This window comes from Danio rerio, chromosome 17 (genome assembly GCF_049306965.1).
Source record: "Danio rerio strain Tuebingen ecotype United States chromosome 17, GRCz12tu, whole genome shotgun sequence".
Taxonomy (NCBI): domain Eukaryota; kingdom Metazoa; phylum Chordata; class Actinopteri; order Cypriniformes; family Danionidae; genus Danio; species Danio rerio.
In genome coordinates, this window is record NC_133192.1 from 31,103,808 (window position 1) to 31,126,905 (window position 23,098).

At 33.0% G+C, this 23,098-nt stretch overlaps 1 protein-coding gene across 2 annotated transcripts in view; it reads right to left on the reverse strand.

Moving 5' to 3' along the window:
* The window catches only part of ush2a (Usher syndrome 2A (autosomal recessive, mild)), a 394,144-nt gene that overhangs the window by 274,122 nt on the left and 96,924 nt on the right, over positions 1–23,098 (reverse strand). For both annotated transcript variants that reach the window (XM_009293147.5, XM_073928624.1), the window contains exons 19-21: positions 21,180–21,349; positions 17,127–17,271; positions 2,838–3,068 (exon numbers count right to left, since the gene is read on the reverse strand). In XM_009293147.5, coding sequence (XP_009291422.2) covers positions 2,838–3,068; positions 17,127–17,271; positions 21,180–21,349 — 546 coding nt within the window. The remainder of the gene's footprint in view (positions 1–2,837; positions 3,069–17,126; positions 17,272–21,179; positions 21,350–23,098) is intronic.

The following is a 23,098-nucleotide window of genomic DNA, read 5'->3' on the forward strand; positions in this document are numbered from 1 at the left end:
ACCTTATCCCCATGTCACTCGCTGAAAAGGTCATCTGATGTTTTCCCTCTTTGTCACATCACACTGACCAATCTGATAAGTTAAAGCAACGCCTTCTGAGCATTTAACGCAATTAAAGCGCAAGTAATCTAAACAAATGGCAAGCTGAAGGATTTTTGCATTAGTAGATGAACCGGAACCTGTATTCATTTGGAACTCAATTCCCCAATTATGTTTGTAAACAAAAGTATAATTGCCCTTTGTCTAATCATGGAAGTCATTAATACATGGGGATGGAGAAGAGTGAGGAAAGGAGTGAGAGATGAATAAAGAGTGTTTAGGGCAGATGGATGGGCTTGAAGCAGCCCATATGAATATTTAAAACTACTTTAAAGGTGGATTTGAAGATATTTGTGTTGATTTTGTTTGGGATCAGAATAATACAATATACTAACAGGAAAGTTTATATATATGTTTTATGATAACAATAATAATAATAAAAAAACTCGCACTGTATTTATGTTATGTCAAACAATGCCTCTTAGTTCTTCTAATTCACTACGTATCACAGGACATTTTGGTTTTTAGAAACAGCTAGCAAACAATACACATATTGTATTAAAAGGCAAAATGTATGCATTATTATGTTGCTATTTATTAAATTACACCCTTTTACTGTGAACGGATTTCTCAGTTTACTATGGGTCTATGTATAAAACATAATGTAGATATTATCCACATGTTTTATTAATTTTATAATATGATATTAATGAAGAACAAAGTTGTTGATATTTACAGTTTGCAAAGTTCCAACAAACTAAACAAAACAAACAAAGAATAAAGTGGTGGCAAACGCAGACTGTATGACTACATAAAACTGGATTTAAAAAAATATATATATAAAATTAAAGCTTGAATATGGTGCAGACAATGGAAAATGCCATCAGCATCTGCATTGGTAGCCAATAAAATCCATAGTAGGAAGAGACATGGAGATCCACTGTAGAGAATCAAATACATTTAATATTTATGGCAACGGGCTTCCAACATTCTTCAACAGAGAAAAAGTCTATCATTTTTGGAAAAAGTAGAGCGTGAGTGAATCATGACTATTTTTATTTTTAGGGTGAATTATTGCATTTGAAGGGAGTAATGATATTTATTCATTAATTTTTTTTAGCAAAGTAGAGTTTGAAATGCTATAATTTAATAGGAATCTATGGAATCATGAGTTTTGAATGAACGGGAAATTTTCACTATGAAAATGTTGTACAGTATTTATTTAAGCTAGTGTAGCAAATCATTTACTAACTTAAATGTTAAAAGTAGGGATAGAATTTTCAGCTGCCATAAATAAAAAATAACAAGAAAGATGCTATACTTCCCGGCAATGTTCAGTATGCTGGTTTCATTCTCTTTCCAGCCATTGTCACTTTGAAGTGAAGGATGCGGAAAGCACCGTGTTGTGCTATAAAACCCATTCATTACAGCATCTTGCGTCGAGCAATTGTGATTTGTTGATGCACTTTTTAAATTGCTATAGACCTTTTTCTTGGCGGCTGCATGCATGGCGCCATTGCGACCATCGTTTTCCGGTAGAATGTTTAGAACTTCCGTTTATATAATTTACAACTGGTAATTTACACTCCGAAAATGGGTTTCAATAGCGTTTTGAGCGAATTACGGAGTGTTTTGTGACACACAGCTTTGAAAGGTGTGTGTTAAAGCCACTATAATCTGTCAGATGTGGTTTAAGCGCGAGAGAAAACATTCTCCTAGTTCACGTGTCTGCCCTCAGAAATACAGTGTATTTCCCCTGCCTATCAGCTTTTAGCTTAGCAGCTCTTCAACACACAACACAGACACACACACGCAATACTTCGCTGCAAACCAGATTACTGGCATGAAACACAACAGGTATGCAAGTCATGCAATTTACAAAAATAACTAATAAAAGTCCGTTACTGATAATCTGCTGGCTGATTTGCATGTTGATTCTAATTGCGAGTCGTTTCGGTTTCATTTATGTGTAGTATTTACCACGGTTAGTGTTTTTCTGTCATTTCAAAATGTCACTTTATTTTCTCTTTGTCACAGTTATTAAATTAGTGTGTCAGTGGGACAGTACAGTAGGCTAAGTGTGTGTCAAACATTTTGGTGAATTACATTAGTTTAGTTTGGTTGTATGTTTGAAAGAAAGAGAAAAAGTTGATTTTAGCGATGACAAGGCTTAATTTAAATTGCAGAAGATGCCGTCTAACAACGAGGGGAAAATGCCTCAGAGGTGGCGCTGATTGACAACAGTATTAGTTCAACGATAATAAAAGCAGGTACAATAGATTAAAACTATCGTTTCAAAGCCGTCCAAATGTGACTGTTTATACACATCAGCTGCCAACCGGAAGTTCTTAGCATTCTCCTTGCATACATGCAAAGAATAATGGGTAATTTTGCATTCTAAGAAAAAGGTTTATAGCATCGAAAATTTACTTTTTTAATCAACTTTTGTTAAAACTTGACCACACTACACTTTTTTTGTTTGTTTGTTTCATTCGTAATTGTTGATTTAAAATCTGATGGTTTAAAACAACTTTCATTGTTGGGAAATTTCCAGCTGCTGTCCAACACCCACACTCAACTCTAAGAAGTCACACCAAGTCTTCAGAGTCCGATCAATCCCATGACATAAAATTCTTTTATTTTTCATGGCTGAAAATTTGGTTTTATTTGAAAACAGATAATATTACATAAATATTTTGTAATATTGATTTTGTGGCTATTGATCGGCTGGCATTTCATATTTACCTGTTAAAAAAACCTTCAAACAATCATCACAGCCTATTGATGAATTCACATACCTGTAAAGTCAGCATTGACAGGCAGAGTAGCACTGGGAAACCTGAAGAAGCCACTCCCCGTGAAGCGTCTCCCTCTTATAACCTGACCCTGGGCATCAGACAAAGACACATCCGTCCTCTCCACATGATACAGAGGAGGAGGCCCGTTGAGCTCAGCTGGGGCATCCCAGAAAACATTCATCGCAGTCATATTCAATGGCCTTAATCCAGGGGCCCTCAAACCTGCCGGAGCTATCATAACAAAAAAGAGGAAAGGATGGAGAGATATGAGAATAAAAAAAGGAGATATGCATTTATAGCCATCGCTCAGTTTCATGCATGCAGCTGTAATGATCTAATGGGGCTCTCATGTAGGCTGAGAGGAGGTAAATTACCTCAGCCTGACACATCCTCTGTGCATTTAGCCCACTCTGCCTGTCAGGCCGTCCACACCAGCGGCGCTAATAAAAACCCTCCGTAGGGAATGGACGTGTTGTCTTCCAAGGCCCATCACGGCACACAAGTCATAAATTACACTCAATCAATAGCACTTGAGTCTATATAATTGAAACTCTGATATCATTTCAAATCCCTCCCGCTGATTTAATAGGATTTGTGTGAAGTCTCGCTGGACGTTTATCGTTTTTGCCTTAAAACATAAGGCGGTAAAAATGAAGTGTGACTGACGTGGCTTCACGTGCCCTTAAGTACTGCAACGGAAGTGATTATTCAGTGAGAGTCTGCCGGTGGTGGAAATTCATTAAAAGGACAGTTCATTTACTTACTCTCATGTCATTTCGAACCAGGATCACCTTTTTTATGTTGAAGACAAGAGCTTTGAAGTTTGGTGATGGAACCATTTAATAAAACTGGTCATAATGCCCGCCAATATGTTTTCCTGCTTTTTTCAAATATTTACAGATTCAATTATTTAGTAAGTTTTTGCTCATGTGTGGTGAATTTCAAGATGTTAGAGATCATGACAACTGAATATTTTTTTCTGTTAAAGGTGTTATGATTTCGTATTATCTAAATTATGATGTTTATTTTATCCATCACATATAACAACTTATTTTATTTTACTTTTCATTTAACAATATTTAATTAATTTTACTTCATTTTTAAAATATTTATTTAAGATTAAAATGTTTAAAAAATTTTCTTATAAAAATTCGAGTCCATTATTCTTGTGTAAATTCTGATACAATCCTTTAACTTTAAATTTACAATATAAAATATGATAAATTAAGTCACTATATAGGATTTAAAGCACTGAGAGGTATGGCGAATTTACTGATTTGAAAAGTTCTTAAGATTTTCATTTAAATTATTATTATTATTATTATTTATTTTCAATTCGAAACTGAAAAGATCTGATTGGAAAGATCTTCATGTTTTTTTTAGATGTATTTCTTTTTTCTTGAGTTTTTTTTTAAGGCAAAGTGTATCTGGAATTACAGAATCACCTACTGTATTTAATAAGTGTTCCAGCAAAGTCCTGGACAAAACATTCTTCTAAGTCAATAACATGAAAAAATGTAAAACAGAGTAGGATTGAGCTTGGTTTAAACGATTTATGCTTTCTTCCTTCCTCAAGCCAGCACATTTACTGTTTAAAAATGTCTCACAGGCTCGGCAAAAAGGTTAATATTGTCTTCATCACATTAATGACTAAGTCAAAGACAGACATGTCCAGCACCAATTACAGCCTGGCCTGAGCGTTTGCTGTATTTATATGGCCTGACGTTTTCAGTGGAACTATAATACTTATTTCTGTAACAGGAAAAGTATTGATTTATGCATAATTGTCTAACCTTTTCGGGCGGGGGGGAATATATGCACGGTGTATTTCGAGTCAATGCGATGTGTACAGGCGGGGTACACTTGTTCTGCTTGTCTTTATGGATGTAATATACATAAAACATTACCATCAACTCTTGATTAGCTGTTCACATTTCAACAAGATCAATAACGGCAGTGTGCTTCCTATTTAAAATGCTACAAGCTTATGTCCTCATCAGAGAGGGCATGTGTGCTTAAAAGAGAATTATGGTACCTTTTACACAGAAAAAATCTGAAAAGATAATGAGAGGAGGAGCACACTAAATGCTTTTTGGAAGGATTATAGATATCGTTTGAACATAGGTACATGGGATTTAAAAGGTTAGTAAGCTATAATATTATGTGTGTGTGTGTGTGTGTGTGTGTGTGTGTGTGTGTGTGTGTGTGTGTGTGTGTGTGTGTGTGTGTGTGTATGTGTGTGTATGTATGTATATACAGTGCTTAGCGTAATGGAGTACACTTGATTTAAAAAAATGAATTTTATATCCATTTCTCAGTGAATATTGGTAATATATTTTGGTGCAATTGAACAAAATAGATTTATTAAACAGATTTATTTATTAGAATACTTTTTAGGTCAGCAAACATATTTAGAAATAGAAAGATAATAAAAATCCAAGCAAAATGTTACAAAAAAATTAAAACCTACAAAAATTTAACAATTTTATATATTTTTCTGTTTCTCCTAATTTTTTTTTTTCAATTTTTATTTAATATTTTTTCCTATCATAAATTTGGGCTACAAATGTTTGGGTTATTATAAGTTATTTTGTTGAATTAGCTCAAGATCACCAACTACAACCTAATGTATATGAAGTAATATAATACTGTAAAGCTTCCTACAGACAATAGTAATTTAAAATATTTTACTTATCTCTCTGATGGGTTTGTTCTGTTTTTTTCCCCCTAATGAGGGCTTGCTTGACTGATAGCGACAGCTCTTTGGATCTTATCTTGAGAGTTGACAGTTACAGATTCCAAATGCAAATATCACACTTAAAATGAACTCTAGACATTTTATCTGCTCATTGTAATTTGGATAATGAAGGAATAACACACACCTGGCCATGGAATAGCTAAAAAGCCAATTGTCCAATTACTTTTGGTCCCTTAAGAAGTAGGAGGTACATATGCAAACTGTTGTAATTCTTACAGCGTTTACCTGATTTGGATGTAAATACGCTCAAATTAAAGCTGCCAATCAAATGTAAGTACATATGTATGTATGTATATATATATATATATATATATATATATATATATATATATATATATATATATATATATATATATATATACATACATACATACATACATATATATATATATATATACATATACATACATACATACATACATACATACATATATATATATACATTTTCACAGTAAGTCTAATAATATTTTTTCCTTCTGGAGAAAGTTTTATTTCGGCTAGAGTTTTTAGTTTTATTAAAAACCTACATTCCAAAGAAATCTCTTAATGCCTCTTAATGTTCTATTTCTGCTTGTGTGTGTTTGTCTATGTGTGTATATATACAGTCGAGGTCAGAATTACTAGCCCCCTTGAATTATTAGCCCCCCTGTTTTTTTTTGTTGTTTTTTTTTATTTCTGTTTAACGGAGCGAAGATTTTTTTTCAACATATTTCTAAACATAATAGTTTTAATACCTCATTTCTAATAACTGATTTATTTTTATGTTTGCCATGATGACAGTAAATAATATTTTACTAGATATTTTTCACGACATTTCTATACAGCTTAAAGTGACATTTAAAGGCTTAACTAGGTTAATTTTTTTAACTAGGCAGGTTAGGGTAATAAGGCTAGTTATCATATAACGATGGTTTATTCTAAAGACAGTCAGAAAAAGAAAATGTGCTTAAACGGGCTAATAATTTTGTCCCTAAAAAGGTTTCATAAAAATTTGAATCTGCTTTTATTCTAGCCGAAATAAAACAAATAAGACTTTCTGCAAAAGAAAAAAAAATTATCAGACATACTATGAAAATTTCCTTGCTCTGTTAAACATAATTTGGGAAATATATAAAAAAGAAAAAAAAATTTAAAGGGGGGCTAATAATTCTGACTTCAACTGTATGGCCTGCAGCCTTGTGTCAACGCAAGCCTCCCACCAGTGCTGATATACAGCCATATTGCACCGCTACTTGTTTGATATTGTGCATATATATATATATATATATATATATATATATATATATATATATATGTGTGTGTGTGTGTGTGTGTGTGTGTGTGTGTGAGTATGTATGTATATACACACACACACACACACAGTTGAAGTCAGAATTATTAGCCCCTGTTGATTTCTTTTCTCTCTTTTAAATATTTCCCAAATGATTTTTAGCAGTGCAAGGAATTTTTCACAGTATTTCTCATAATATTTTTTCTTCTAGAGAAAGTCTTATTTGTTTTATTTTGGCTACAATGAAGGCAGTTATTAATTTTTAAAAAACATTTTTGGGACAAAATTATTAACCCTTTTAAGCTAATTTTTTTTTTCCGATAATCTACAGAACAAACCGTTGTTATACAATAACTTGCCTAATTACCCTAACCTGCTTAGTTCACCTTTTAACCCAGTTAAGCCTTTAAATGTCACTTTAAGCTGTATAGAAGTGTCTTGAAAAATATCTAGTCAAATATTATTTACTGTCATCATTGCAAAGATTAAATAAATCAGTTATTAGAAATGAGTTATTAAAACTATTATGCTTAGAAATGTGCTGAAACAATGTTCCCTCTGTTAAACAGAAATTGGGGAAAAAATAAACAGGGGCCCTAATAATTTTGACTTCAACCGTAATATATATATATATATATATATATATATATATGTGTGTGTGTGTGTGTGTGTGTGTGTGTGTGTGTGTATGTACACACACACACACACACACTCAAGCAGAAATAGAACATTAAGAGGCCTTAGGAGATTTCTTTAGAAGGTATGTTTTAAATAAAACTAACATTTTATGTCTTTTCTAAAGGTATAATCAAATTTCTTCCACATATTGTCATTTAGAATATATTTTTCCCCATTTCATGGCAGTAAAAAAATGAAATGATGTATATAACATTTTTTGATCATGAAGTCTATTCATTTTGTAAATGGATAGTTCAACCTAAACACGTATGTTTTATGTAATTTTTCTAAAATAATCTCATGTGGTGGAAACATATCAAATATCTTCTGTTGTGTTCATGTGTTTAACAAAATAAAGAAACTCAAATAGGTTTTGATCAAGTGAAGGTGAGTAAACGTAAGCAGAATTTTCATTTGTGGGAGAAACTATTCAACTCTTATAAAGTTAAACATGTATAGTGTTGTCTAAAAGTGAACATAAACATGTTTTATTTTCTTCAATTTTATGCTCTATATGACAACAATTTTATTTTAAATTTAGAAGAAATGTCAGCAGTGGTCAAACACATACTGTAACTATGAATTGTTCCTTTCTGTTTTCTCCCATAGCTGCATATACTGCCCAAGGGAGCATGAGAGATTTATTTCCAAATCATAAAAATAAATAAATAAATTGTGCACAGTCCAAACTTTTGGACGGTACATAAGAAAATAATAATAAAAAAAGTCCTAAAATTAATCTTCCATCTGACAGGGCTATAAATTGTGGATGTTATGCATTTGAACCAATCACGGCAGCTTGCCAGCAAACAATTAAATGGATTGTACACAATGATTTTAAACAGTTACACTCTTGCTATGCATGCACAAATTTCTTTGATCTTTGTCACATTCTGCCTTGCTGATTAATGTAATATTCATTGATTATATGGAACCAAAACCTTGACCGCAACCAGGAACAAAATATCAAATACTGTGCTCGCTGATATCTTTCCAGCCAGTTCAATGAAAACTGACAGCGTGGCGCATATTAGTAAAGATAAATCAAAAACAATTAAATGTCGCCTTAAAGAATGTGAATTAAAAGACAAATCTGACTTGTGAATTCCAAATGATTGGAAACAAACTGTGTTTATATTTCCACTACTGCGCTCTATAGCTATGAGAAACATTAATCTGCGATTTAACCGTTCTGCTATAAAGATATGAATAACTTAAGTGTCTCCGTTCCTTTCAGTGGTGTGCTATTTAAAGCAATTTGATGTCATTCCACTTGGAGAAAGCAGATGCTGACTTCTCGGTTTGAACAGATGGTAATTCTGTCTAATAGTGCATTGATGTAATAGTGATGTGCATTGTGTATACAGACAGTCATAAAACGGAGGTAAGGCTCAAATAAATTGCAATCATCAACATTAAATCCTGGCAGAGAAGTGGGCGAAAACAAGGCTTGAGGGAGACATCGTCTTGAGTGGTCCAGACAACAGGTTGTGTTGGGTTAGTCAGCGTGCTGTTTGTTCAGACGTACGGCAGGAGTGTAAGGACATTAAGAGCAGCTTGTGTGGGAGCTGAATATTAATGAATTGGAGATTCAGCTTAAGTGGTCGTAAAAATGAGCTTTCATATTGGGGTGGGGGGTAGAGCAACACAATAGTATTAAATAAACTACATATAAGAACACAAAAAATATATACAAATCAAATTAAAAATGCAAATATTTTGCATGAGAAAATATGTCCTTAAAAGGATAGTACACACAAAAGCTCAGTATTATTTATTAGTCATTGTTTTCTAACCAATATGTCATTTTAATGCTGCATACTCTTTTTTTTTTTTTGTATGACAAAGGATAATTTAATTAATATATAACTCTTAGATAAAGTCAGTAAATATAAACCAATAATAAGCAGAATAGTTTAATTCAGCATAAGGGTTAAGGGAGTATATGATAAAGATGTGTGAAAAACAAACCAAAACTGTGTGTATTGTTGTTTTTGTTCACCTTGTTTATAAGACTGCAGCTCACTAAAATTTGCCTTATAATGGAGTAGTAAAAATCAGATGCAAAATACAATCTGTATACTTCTCTATTGTAAATGTGTTTTAGTGAGTTCATTCATCTATCAACTGTCAATCTGACAATCATAACTTGAAGAAAAAAAAAAAAAGACAGATTTTCCTGTAAATGGCAATTCCTGTACCAATGGCCAGTACCTACAGTAGCAATGCCAATTTATATATACATTAAACACTAGGCATCTATTCACATATGTTCCTTTAGTGCCTATAGATTAAGCATTTAACACAGTATGTCATCACTGTTTTCACAAACACACTTTGTCATAGTTTATGTTGTCCTTATTAAGAGATTAACAGATTTCTATTACTCAAGACTTTCAAGTCAAGACCATATTTGATGAATTGTAAAACATATTTTGGTTTGCTTTACATCTGACCAGAGTACAAATTATACATTGATGACGAGGGGGGTTCAACTGTTTCAGTTAGTTTGTGTAAAAAATGCTTCCAGTCATTTATCTATTTATTTTTATTTACGTCTAGTTTATTAAGAAAGCTTATTTAGGTTTTCAGCCTTTTGAGAAACATTTAGTGTATTCTGACCTACAAAATTATCAGATTAGCTACTCAGATGTTACCGTAGGTTAAACAAACTATGTCCAATTTGACTATTTCAGGCTAAATCCAGATACAAACATCTATTTTACAAGAAAACAAAATCTTGTGAGCAAAATGTATATCAGGGCTCTAGATCAGCCAATAATAATAACAAGAATATGTAGGGAATAGGGTTTTTCATTATATATTCATTTTGTCAATGGATAGTTCATCCAAAAATGTATGTTTTGTGTAATTTATCTAAAATTACCTCCTGTGGTGGAAACAAATGAAATATATACTACTGTGTTCATGCTTGAACAGAAGAAAGACATAATAAGATAAGTGAAGGAGTAAACAACAGCAGAATTTCCATTTGTGGAAGAAACTAGTTGAAGTCAGAATTATTAGCCCCCCTTTGAATATTTTTTTTCTTTTTAAATATTTCCCAAATTATGTTTAACAGAGCAAGGACATTTGCAGAGTAAGTCTAAAGATACTTTTTCTTCAGGAGAAAGTCTTATTTGTTTTAACTCAGCCATAATAAAAGCAGTTTTTTTATTTTTATTTTTTAAATACCATTTTAAGGTCAAAATGATTAGCCCCTTTCAGCTATATTTTTTCAATAGTCTACAGAACAAAGCATTGTTATACAATAACTTGCCTAATTACCCTATCATGCCTAGTTAATCTAATTAACCTGATTAAGCCTTTAAATGTCACTTTAAGCTGTATAGAAGTGTCTTGAAAAATATCTAGTCATCATGGAAAAGATCAAATAAATCAGTTATTAGAAATGAGTTATTAAAACTATTATGTTTAGAAATGTGTTGAAAAATATCTTCTCTCCGTAAAACAGAAATTGGGGAAACAATAAACAAGAGGGCTAATAATTCAGGGGGGCTAATAATTCTGACTTCAACTGTATCTCTCATGAAGTTAAACGAACATTGTGTTTAACAAAGTCTTGTGAATACAATATCTTTAGGGGCTCTAGTTCAGCCAATTCCAGATTAACCATTAAAGGGGTGGTCAAATGTATATTTATATTATCTATTATTTTAATTATACAGATTAATGTTAAACTGTCCGCAAATGCATCTTGTTTTGACATCCTTCAGGAGGGATCAAGTGTTAATTAGGGGAGTCAATCCCCCCAAACACCCCTGAAATTCGCACCCTGCATCTAACCCTTTTGTAGGTCTCATAAAAAGCATAAAAAATACTGTTTGCTGGGACCATTCTTTGACACTTCTGCATCATTATTAAAAGCTTGATAGAGCTTGGTATTCACTTGCACTGTATGAAATTACCTACATTTTTTTGTAGGCCAAAAATGAAAGAATGACATGCAGTATTGGAAACAAAAAATCAGAGTGAATACAAAGATTATTACTGAACTTTTTTTTTTTGCAGGCACCAAACCTTTAAGCATAGCTAATGACACCCTATGACAATGCATAAAAATACTTAAAAGCAATAACAATATAAACAGAAGAAAAGCATTAAAATCAGAGTGAGTACAAAGATTATAACTAAAATGTAATTTTTTTGCATGAACCAAACCTTTAAGCATAACTAATGACACCCTATGCTAATGCACAAAAAGCCTTAAAAGCAATAACAATATAAACAGAAGAAAATCGTTAAAAATCTCCTGCCATATGGAAGAGCCGATGACATCGTCAGCTCTGTCGACTGCAGCATATTGAGCTGACCATATGTTAGAGCGGCGCTACGAGCCTGACTGATTCATGCCTATCACATTCCACTGTATCAATTAAAGGCCCTTGAAGGCTGCATGATTTGTGCCTCTGTTATTAAACCCTGCTAATTCATCCTACTTACATATTCCTTATAAATCTCCGGGAGTGTGTGGTGATTCATGGCAATCGGAGAGAGCGCTACGGCACATTTTTCTCCTTGTAATTAACAGTAAATTGTTTTTACTGCCGCACAATGAATTTCTCAGCTTGGGCCGCAAATGAAGTAGTAAGAAGCGGAGTGGAGAATCCTGACTGAGAGGTTGGTTTAACTCATTAGGCCGTCACGTGAGCTGACGTGTAAATGGAAAAATAAACGGCAAATGAAGGAATTGAAAAGGGAAATTAGTCATTGTCAGTAAGTACAGGTTTCCTTCCTAAATAATTAAAAAAGGCATATATGGGAAGGCTAAGTTGATAATATAAAGAATAAAACAGGCCAGTTGTCAAATACCGTTGAAGTCAAATTTATTAGCCCCCTTTTTAATTTTTCTCTTTTTTTATTTTCCTGATGTTTAACAAAGCAAGGAAATTTTAACAGTATGTCTGATAATATATTTTCTTCTAGAGAAAATCTTATTCGTTTTATTTCGGCTAGAATAAAAGCAGTTTTTACTTTTTTAAACATCATTTTAAGGACAAAATTATCAGCCCTTTTAAGCTATATTTTATTTCGATAGTCTACAACAAACCATCGTTATACAATAACTTGCCTAATAACCCTAACCTGCTTAGTTAATCTAATTAACATAGTTAAGCCTTTAAATGTCACCTTAAGCTGTATAGAAGTGTCTTGAAAAATATCTAGTCAAATATTATTTACTGTCATCATGACAAAGATAAAATAAATCAGTTAGAGATGAGTTATTAAAACTAATATGTTTAGAAATGTGTTGAAAAAAAATCTGCACAAAAATAAACAGGGGGGCTAATAATTCTGACTTCAACTGTATATTGTGCAGGATGGGGTTAATGCTATATTTGTCCCAATATTTGTCCCACTCCCAATCTGTTACACTGCAGAACTGCAAAATAAATGAATGGATGGATGGATGGATGGATGGACGGATGGATGGATGGAAATGCAATAAAACAACATTCACACAGTTGTGTGTCAGGTTATCAAAACCTTCAATTACGAAACTCTGTTATAGTTTTTAGAGATTTCTTAACATTGTAATTCACGTTTCATTTTGAGTAATCTTGATTTATGAAAACAGCTACCTTGTATATCAGAACTGGTCATTCAAAAAAGATTATTTCCATTTAAGCAGAACATTTTACATATACACTCACCGGCCACTTTATTAGGTTCACCTTGCTAGCACTGGCTTGGACCCACTTTTGCCTTCAGAACTGCATTAATCCTTTGTGGCATAGATTCAACAAGGTACTGGAAATATTCCTCAGAGATTTTGGTCCATATTGACATGATAGCATCTTGCAGTTGCAGCAGATTTGCTGGCTGCACATCCATGATGCGAATTTTCTATTCCACCACATCTGAAAGGTGCTCTACTGGATTGAAATCTGGTGAATGTGGAAGCCATTTGAGTACACTGAACTCATTGTTGTGTTCAAGAAACCAGTCTGAGATGATTCGCGCTTTATGACATCCTTCTGGAAGTAGCATCAGAAGATAGGTACACTGCGGTCTTGCAGATGGATATGGTCAGCAACAATACTCAGGTAAGCTGTGGCATTGACAAAATGGTCAATTGGTACTTATGGGCTCAAAGTGTGCCAAGAAAATTCCTCTCACACCATTACACCACCAACACCATCCTGAACCGTTGATACAAGGCAGGATGTATACATGCTTTCATGTTGTTGACGCCAAATTTTGATCCTACCATCTGAATGTTGCAGCAGAAATTAAGACTCATCATTCCAGGCAACTTTTTTTCAAACTTCAATTGTCCAGTTTTCGAGAACCAGTGTGAATTGTAGCCTCAGTTTCCTGTTCTTAGCTGACCGGAGTGGCACTCGGTATGGTCTTCTGCTGCAGTAGCCCAGCCGCTTAAAAGATCTACGTGTTGTGTGTTCAGAGATGCTATTTTGCATACCTCAGTTGTAACGAGTATTAATTTCAGTACTGTTGCTCTTTCTATCAGCTCGAACCAGTCTGCCCATTCTCCTCTGACCTCTGGCATCAACAAGGCATTTGCGCCCACAGAACTGCCACTCACTGGATAGTTTCTCTTTTTCTGACCATTCTCTGTAAACCCTAGAGATGGTTGTGCGTGAAAATCCCAGTAGATCAGCAGTTTCTGAAATACTCAGCACGTCTGGCACCAACAATCATGTGACGTTCAAAGTCACTTAAATCACCTTTCTTTCCTAATCTAATGCTCGGTTTGAACTGCAGCAGATCGTCTTGACCATGTCTACATGCTTAATTGCATTGAGTTGCTGTCATGTACAAGCAGTTGTACAAGTGTACCTAATAAAGTGGCCACTGAGTGAGTGTGTGTGTGTGTGTGTGTGTGTGTATGTGTGTGTGTGTGTGTGTGTATACACACACATATATATATATACACACAATACAATATATATATATATATATATATTTATATATACACACATACATACATACATACATACATATAAACAAATATATATATATATATATATATATATATATATATATATATATATATATATATATATATATATATATAATGTGTAATGTATAATAATTTAAAATGCTACACATACATATATACATACATATATATATACATTTATGCTACACATAAAATATACACATACATACATACATACATATAAACAAATATATATATATATATATATATATATATATATATATATATATATATATATATATATATATATATATATATATATATATATAATGTGTAATGTATAATAATTTAAAATGCTTTTTTTTAATGAAGAGAACTCAACACATTTTTAATAACTAATTTCTAATAATCAATTTCTTTTCTTCGCCTCAATCACAATACATGAAATTTTAATACAGATTTTTTTTGCAAGTTACTAATATTTACCTTAAAGCCCATTTAAAAACTTGACTAGGTTAATTAGGTTAACTACGCAAGTTAATTAATAGGGAAGTCATTGGACAACAGTGGTTTGTTCTGTAGCCAATCAAGAAAAAAGTCATCTTAAAGTGGGTTAATAATAAAAAATGCCTGAAGACTTTTTACCAGAAGAATATAATAGTAAATCCTGTTAAAATCCTGTGAAATATTAAAAAAATATATATAAATATATATTTGTATTTATGTATAAATATATACATAAATACAAATACAATCTGCACCCACAATATAAATTGTAGGAATGAGAGAGAGTGAGAGACAGAAAGAAATGGGGAGAGAGAGAGAGAGAGAGAGAGAGAGAGAGAGAGAGAGAGAGAGAGAGAGAGAGAGAGAGAGAGAGAGAGCGCCGGCAGAAAAGGCTGATAAAAAATAAAATGGTGTTCTTGATGACACACTTTCAGAAATTGTGTAAAAGAACGAACCTTCTTTCCTCAGACTGCTTCATGATTCAAAATTCATCAATTTTAAAGTATGAAAATAATAGAGATAACCTGAGAGTGAATCTAAAATAGCTTTAGTTTGTATTCCTTTGAGATAAACGACTTCCTCTCTGAATTGAGAGCAGGGCAGACCGTATGTGCTCCAGTTCACCAATGTCGTTTACGTACGTACACAATTAAAGCTGGTCTGGCATGGCCCTCACCGAGAGAGACCTATTCAACAAACTGACTATGAGCAATGACAGACACTTCCCATTAAAGGGACTTCATTAATATTAACATGAGAATTAACACCAATTCAGGTTTTACTCCGTTCGCTGACAACATATATCGAATCTCACACACGTAATTGGATGCCGAGTTCTCGCAGATGCATAGAGTGTGTGTACTACATTATAAAAAAGCAGGACATTGGGGATGAACTTTTGCTAATGAAGAATTGTAAACCAGTCAGTATCAAGTAAACATGACGTTAGGAACACAGGGATAGTTCACCCAAAATTGAAAATGCTGTCATCATTTACTCACCGTTCACTTGTTTATAGCCTCTTTGACTTTTTTATTCCACTGAACACAAAAGAAGATAGTTTAAAGAAAGCTGAAGACCTGTATCCATTGGCTGCCATTGTATTTGTTTTTCCCTACTATTGAAGTCAATGATAACAGTTTTTCAGCTCTCTTGGAAATATCATATTTTGTGTTCAACATAAAAAAGAAACTCATAAAGGTTTGAAATTACTTGGGAAAGAATACATTGTGAGTACATTTTCATTTTTGAGTGAACTGGCCCTTTAAATTAACATCAAATGTGTGCCCCAAAATAAAAAATGCTGTCATCATTTGCTCATCCTCCAATTGTTCCATATCTGTTTGAGAAATGTCAAAGAATGTTGTAAACCATTGACTTACATGGTATTTTTTCCTACTATAAAAGACAATTTCAAATGGTTTGTACAGTATAGGAAAATGAATGAATGAATCAATCATTGAACATATTTTAAGAAACAATGTGTCTATATAGCTCACATGTATCTGCCTCACATTATTTAAATCATTTTATATACCTAGAAATGTTAAGAATCTAATCTTTTAAAGAGCATTTGTGAAATCTAAATGTCAAAACATAAATAAAGTATGTAAGGACATAATCTAGAACAAATAACATCTTAATAAAAAATGCAATTGGGATTAAATTATGAAGCATTATGGATTACTGAATAGAATTGTTCTGGATTATGTTCCTAATTTATCACCCAAGCGATAAAATGATGAAGCTTTCATTTTTGTTTTCTTAAATATATTGTAATTTTTAGTGTACAAATGTCTGATAAAGGTCAGGAGACAAAAATGTTATATTTAATACAATCAAATATTAATAGTGAGTATTTACTTTTTCATTCACACTTACAGTTTCTTCAGTTTGAACTTATTGGTCTGTAAGTTTTAAAAATGCACACACACACACAAAATAAAATAACATTTGAAACATTTAAATGAAAGAAAAAAAAACCCTTACAACTTTGCCTTTAGGGTAAAAAAAGGAGATAATTCCTCAAAATATCTTCTTTTGTGTTCAACAAAATAGAGAAAATCGTAAAAGGTTTGGAACCACTTGAGGGTGAGTAAATAGTGAGTAAATCTCTTTACCTTGGACATGGATACTAGTGATAGTACTGACCTGAGGGCAGAGTTCGCCCTGACGCAGGTGAACTGCTCACACAGCCCTGTCTGTTGCAGACGGTCACCGTGAAACTGTACTCCTCATAGGCCTTCAGTCCTCCCGCAGTGTAGCTATGCTCCTGTGCTGACCCACTGTACAGTACCTAAAACATCAAAACGCATGTGCTGAATATACTAACATATTAATATTGACACATACAGACATTTTAACATGTCAGAGCCAGAGTCTAATTGTTTGCATAGAAACCATTTTACTGAATGGACAAAGGAAGATAGAATTTAATCGTCCACCGCTCTCCTCTACATTTCTTGCTCTCTCCCATTTGATTATATAACAAAGTAAAGCTGTAGCCTCTTATGCTACACTTCTCATAATAACTATTAACAATCATGCTACTTTTTCTTCTAGATTAAAACAATTATAGGTATTTACACTAGCATACAGTTACACAGCATACAGAAAAAAACTATATATTTGCTCAGCATTTATATATAGCATAAACTATATATTAGTGTTGAGCAAAGATTAATTGCATCCAAAATAAAGGTTAGTATTTATATAAGTGTGTACTGTATATTTTTATATACGTGTATATTATAAATACGGGCAACATGGTGGCACAATGGGTAGCACAATCGCCTCACAGCAAGAAGGTCACTGGTTCGAGTCAGATGGCATTTCTTTGTGGAGTTTGCATGTTCTCCCCGTGTTCGCATAGGTTTCTTCCGGGTGCTCCGGTTTCCCCCACAAGTGCAAAGATATGTGGTAGAGGTTAACTGGGTAAGCTAAATTGTCCATAGTGTGTGTGTGAATGAGTGTGTATGGATGTTTCCCAGTGATGGGTTGCAGCTGGAAGGGAATACACTGCATAAAACATTTGCTGTATAAGTTGGCGGTTCATTTCGCTGTGGCGACCCCAGATTAATAAAGGGACAAAGCCATAAAGAAAATGAATGAATGAATATTATAAATACACGCATGCATATATCTTAGAAAATATTATATGTATATGTTATTATACAATGATACAAATTATATATGCACATTTAAATATCTATGTAAATAATTTATGTACAGTATTTGTAAGTATTACATATATACATATAACCCACATATTAATTTGTGATTACATTATGATTTAATTAATCTTTCCCAGCAGGCTGCAGCTTTTATTGCAAAGCGATTAACATCACCAATATGTGATTATTTGAGTAGTATTTGAGATTTGCATTGAATAAGTTAATTTAGGCTTGATATTTAAAATGAATGTTACAATAATTTCTGCTTGCTTTTTACCATATTTTTGCTGCATGTTAGCATACCACACTGTACTCTACATATGTGGGCTCACACGCAGCGATGCCCTCATCACGGGGAAATGAAAACAAAACCTTCATTGCGGCACATTTATAAATGCAACACTGACAACCCATGTCTCAGAACAATGCTTCTTCTTCCACTTGCTGTAATTACGATTGGAAACACAACAATGCGTCTCTCTGCCGTCTGAACACTGTAACAGGTAAAAACAGTCTTCGAAGCTATATTATGAATGTTAATGAAGTTGCACCTCATTAACAATAGAGCGCGCTGATTGGTTTGAACCAAGTCTTTCTCATAAATTAATGATGAAAACTCAAAAGTCACATTATATCCGCTGGTACAGACATCCAGTCTCCACGCTGAATTTTACACAATGATCTCATCGCAGAGACATAGCTTCAAAATATTTTTTTAAATTTTAAAATGGAATTTGCTCGAAATAACGCAAAAACCCCCAATTTTCACTTTTTTGTGTCCTAATAGTGTTTTTAACAGTATATATATGCCTGTCAACATCTCAAAAAATGTGTTTGTGTTTCGTGACCCTTTAAATATTTCAACAGCTGTGACTACTTTTCAGAAAAAATGAGACACATCTAATTAGCCACCTACTAAAAATAAAAATATATTTTGTGCATATATGACAAATGATTTGTAAGATGCATTGTTTGAGGCACTTCTTGAAACAGACTGATCTGAAATCACATATTAGCTGAATATATATTTTAATTGCTCACAGTAGACAGCACATTGTACAATGAAGCAGATTAATACAGAATAATGTGAGCAATTCCGAATAATGTAAATAAACGCCCCTCTTTGAAGACAGCTGAACAACTACAGAATAATACACAGCAAGTATGCAGGCAACATTTCCGCTACTAATCATACAAATGGGAGCGCTTTCCGTTCAAGAAACACAGACTAGTTCTTACAACCGCTCATAAAATGTACACATGTAGACACACACCACACAGATCACACCTTCAAAACCTGCCTGACCTGACATATTTAATAGAAAAGTGCGTATCTGCAGGTTACTGATGGAAAACATCATCAATGCTAACATACACTTATCAAACTAATTAAAATCTAAGATAATGGAATCCAATTAAAAAGTGGATTGTTCAGGAAAAGTAATCTCCAAAAACATCCTTGAAACATTTACCACGACAGGAAAGGTGATCCTGATATGGAAAATGGCGCTTTAAATACAGAATAACATGCAGGAGACGACACTACTTTAACCTTTAAAGGTTTGCTACCCGAACCAAAGAAAAAGAAACACCAAGATTCACATGAGTAATAGAGGAGACCTTTTTGGACAGTTCAGCCCACATCCCATGCATACTGGGACACAAGCCTCCACCTATGGAAATATGAAACTGGACGAAAATTAAGGTCACTGCACTGTAAAATGCAAGGCTTTTTTTTACCCAATCTTAGGTCACATATAGACAAACCCAACTTTTGGGTTACTTTGTTTTTTAATTATATGTTGAAACCACCAAGTGGGTTTGAACAGTGGCCGAGAGAGCTTAATGTGCTGCAATTCAAAAAAACACAAGCAATTACAAAAAAAACACCAGCAAATTCAGTAACGATCTTTATCAGTTAGACAGCACACATGTTGCAAATTCTCACAACACAAACAACTGAGGAAACACGCTGCATTTTGTCACAACGCAAACAACTGAAAAAACATGCTGCATTGTCACAACACAAACAACTGAATAAACATGCTGCATTTATTAAACATGCTGCATATTATTAAAACAACGTTTCACATTTAATCATCAGTTTATTTAGGCTAATAATTTAAAAAAAGACAATGGAATCGTGTAATCAGGATATTAAAATAAAAAAATAACTTTTAAAGACCACCAACAGCTTCACTGAGCAACAGTCACGGTGTAATACATTCATATCTCAGCAGGGTCCGTCATGTATTTGGATTCCTTTGAAACATTTCCGTTGTGGTATGTGAATATTTGCAAGTGTTGTGAAAAAATGCAGTGCGTTTCTTCAGTTGTTTGTGTTCTGGAAATTTGCAACTAGTGTGCTGTCAAACTGATAAAGATCGTTTCTTAATTTGCTGATGTATTTTGTAATTGCATGTTTTCTAAAATTGCAGCACAATAAGCTCTCTCGGCCACTGTAGGTTTGCCCATATTTGATCCAAAACAGGGTTAAACAACCCAAAAAAATAAAATTAAATAAAACAAAGATAATAATTTATTTATTGATTTTAATAAAGGATAAAAAAAGAGAAATTAAAAACAAGCATACAATAGAATTTAAGTTTTTAAAAGTTAAAGAACTATTTTTAATATTGCAAGTTTTATATATATATATAAAATATATAAAATTCCCTATATACGAACATTTGAGTAGGGGCCGTATATGTATATATATATATATATATATATATATATATATATATATATATATATATATATATATATATATATATATATATATATATATTTTTTTTTTTTTTTTTTTTTTTTCTTCCTCAAACTAGCAAAAACATCAGAAAAGAAAACACTGTGAAAATCACAAATCTTTAAAAAATCTGAGAAATAAATGTGTTATTTGTGATGCATGAAGCAAAGTACAGGACAATATAGGGACAGACCAGTGTTTCAGATTCGTGTCAACAGATCAGATGTTCCAGCAGTGGCCCTTTTCTATCAAGATTGAAGTTGAATGTTCTGGAATAGATACCTGTGTTACTATAGGTGGAGCGTATGGGTTGGACATTTGTTCTTGGTGAAGGTTGACTCTATACTCAGTCACTTCGCCCCTGACGTCTTTGTCCCGTGGCGTCTCCCAGCTCACTCTGAGGGAGGACGAGGACACAGCGGACACTTGAGGAGGGGCCATGTACTCTGGCACTGTGGAGCAGAGCAAACAATTCATCAAAACAATACAACTCTTTCTTTACCAGCAGTTTTGTCCTGCGTTACAGCAAAAATGCATATTTGCATTATTATAAATTATAAATTTAAGCAAATATAATTTATTATTTCAAGCATATAACTAGCAGCAAACAACAAAAATGTAATACCACTAATCATGATAATATCAATGATGATGATGATGATGATGATGATGATGATGATGATGATGCTTGTGGAACAAATTAAAAATGCCTCAAATTAAAATGGGCAAAAAATTGCAAATGTTAAGCTAAACTAAAATTACTGTTGCAATTAAAAAGAGAAATTATTATTAGAAATGCACAACACACGTTTTGTCTCAAGCTTATAAATGTAATGTTAATTGACAGAAGAGAACAGCAAAATGCACAATTATGTAAGGTTCAGTGATTATAGGGAATTTTTGGGAAAGTGCTGATTTAAAAATATTGCTAAATTTAAATTTATATCACACCTCATTTAAGACATAAATACATTACAACCCATTCACCTCTACGTCTTAAATGCAAACTAAATATTGGGGATTATATTCATTGCATCTGCGACTGTTAGGTGATTCAGGTCTATTGGTGCAAAATTGTAGCTCAAATAAACAACATTTTTGGTCTGGACATCTAGACCTTCTATCCCTTCTCCTGGGTTTTCCTTGCAAACTATTTAGGGACAAGTATGAACAGCGATTGTTCAGCCAGTTAACTATTGCTGTCAGGAAAAACATTTAGATGTCAGGATCAATGATAAACCCTCTTCCATGAAAGGATGGCATTCAATCCAAAACTTAAACATTTATTCGCACTTGGTCACCATATTTGGACATTATAAACCTTGCTTTGTTTGACATTTTGAAATTTGGAATGACAATTTTCGTATAGACATTTATTCATGCATGTTCTGTTTTCATCAAACTTCTCACTGTTCCCGCCATCTTGTATTATTTGTAACATAATAGTTTATGGCCTTTGCCCTATGTAAATTTTTGCATATGCAGTGATGTTTTGTGTCAGGCATTTTATGTTGTTTGTATTTTTGTTTTATGCATGTCTAAAAAGAAAAATTAATTAATTTTAAAAAAATGCAAAAAAATTGTGACAAAATTAGACTAAAATTACATAATATATTGGACTCATACTTGTCTATCATATTAATTAATATTATTAATCATGTTACAATATTAAAAGCAATAATTACTAATATTATTTTTGTTGCAATATTGCATTCCTACAGGTTATTAATGTCTGATTAAAGCAATTTGTTAAATTGAGGACAACACAATACATATTTTGCAGAGAAATACCCAAACAACAAACTTAAGATTATAATTCAATTTTATTTATTAATTTAATATCTCTTTCCTTTTGATTTCCCTCTGACTTGCTTCAAACAGCTGTTGGGTTGTCCTCTTAACACAACCTTTGACAAGGAAATCCGCTAACTCAAGTGCATCTCGTCAGACAAAAAACATGGCTAGCTATAAAAATAGTAAAATACATCTCCCTCCAAGTGTCAAAATACCGTGAGGAAGTTGACAGAAACACTAAATAGAGCTTCAGCTGTCTTCTCTACGAATAAAAGAGAAAGCCTGGATGGGCTCCTTCCTGTGAAGCACTTGTGGTGAAAATTTATCCCACATAAACAATCCCTCACATGTTTATGCTAATTCCCAGTTTCCGTTTTTCAGGAACTGTCATTCTGCGCTGTAACACT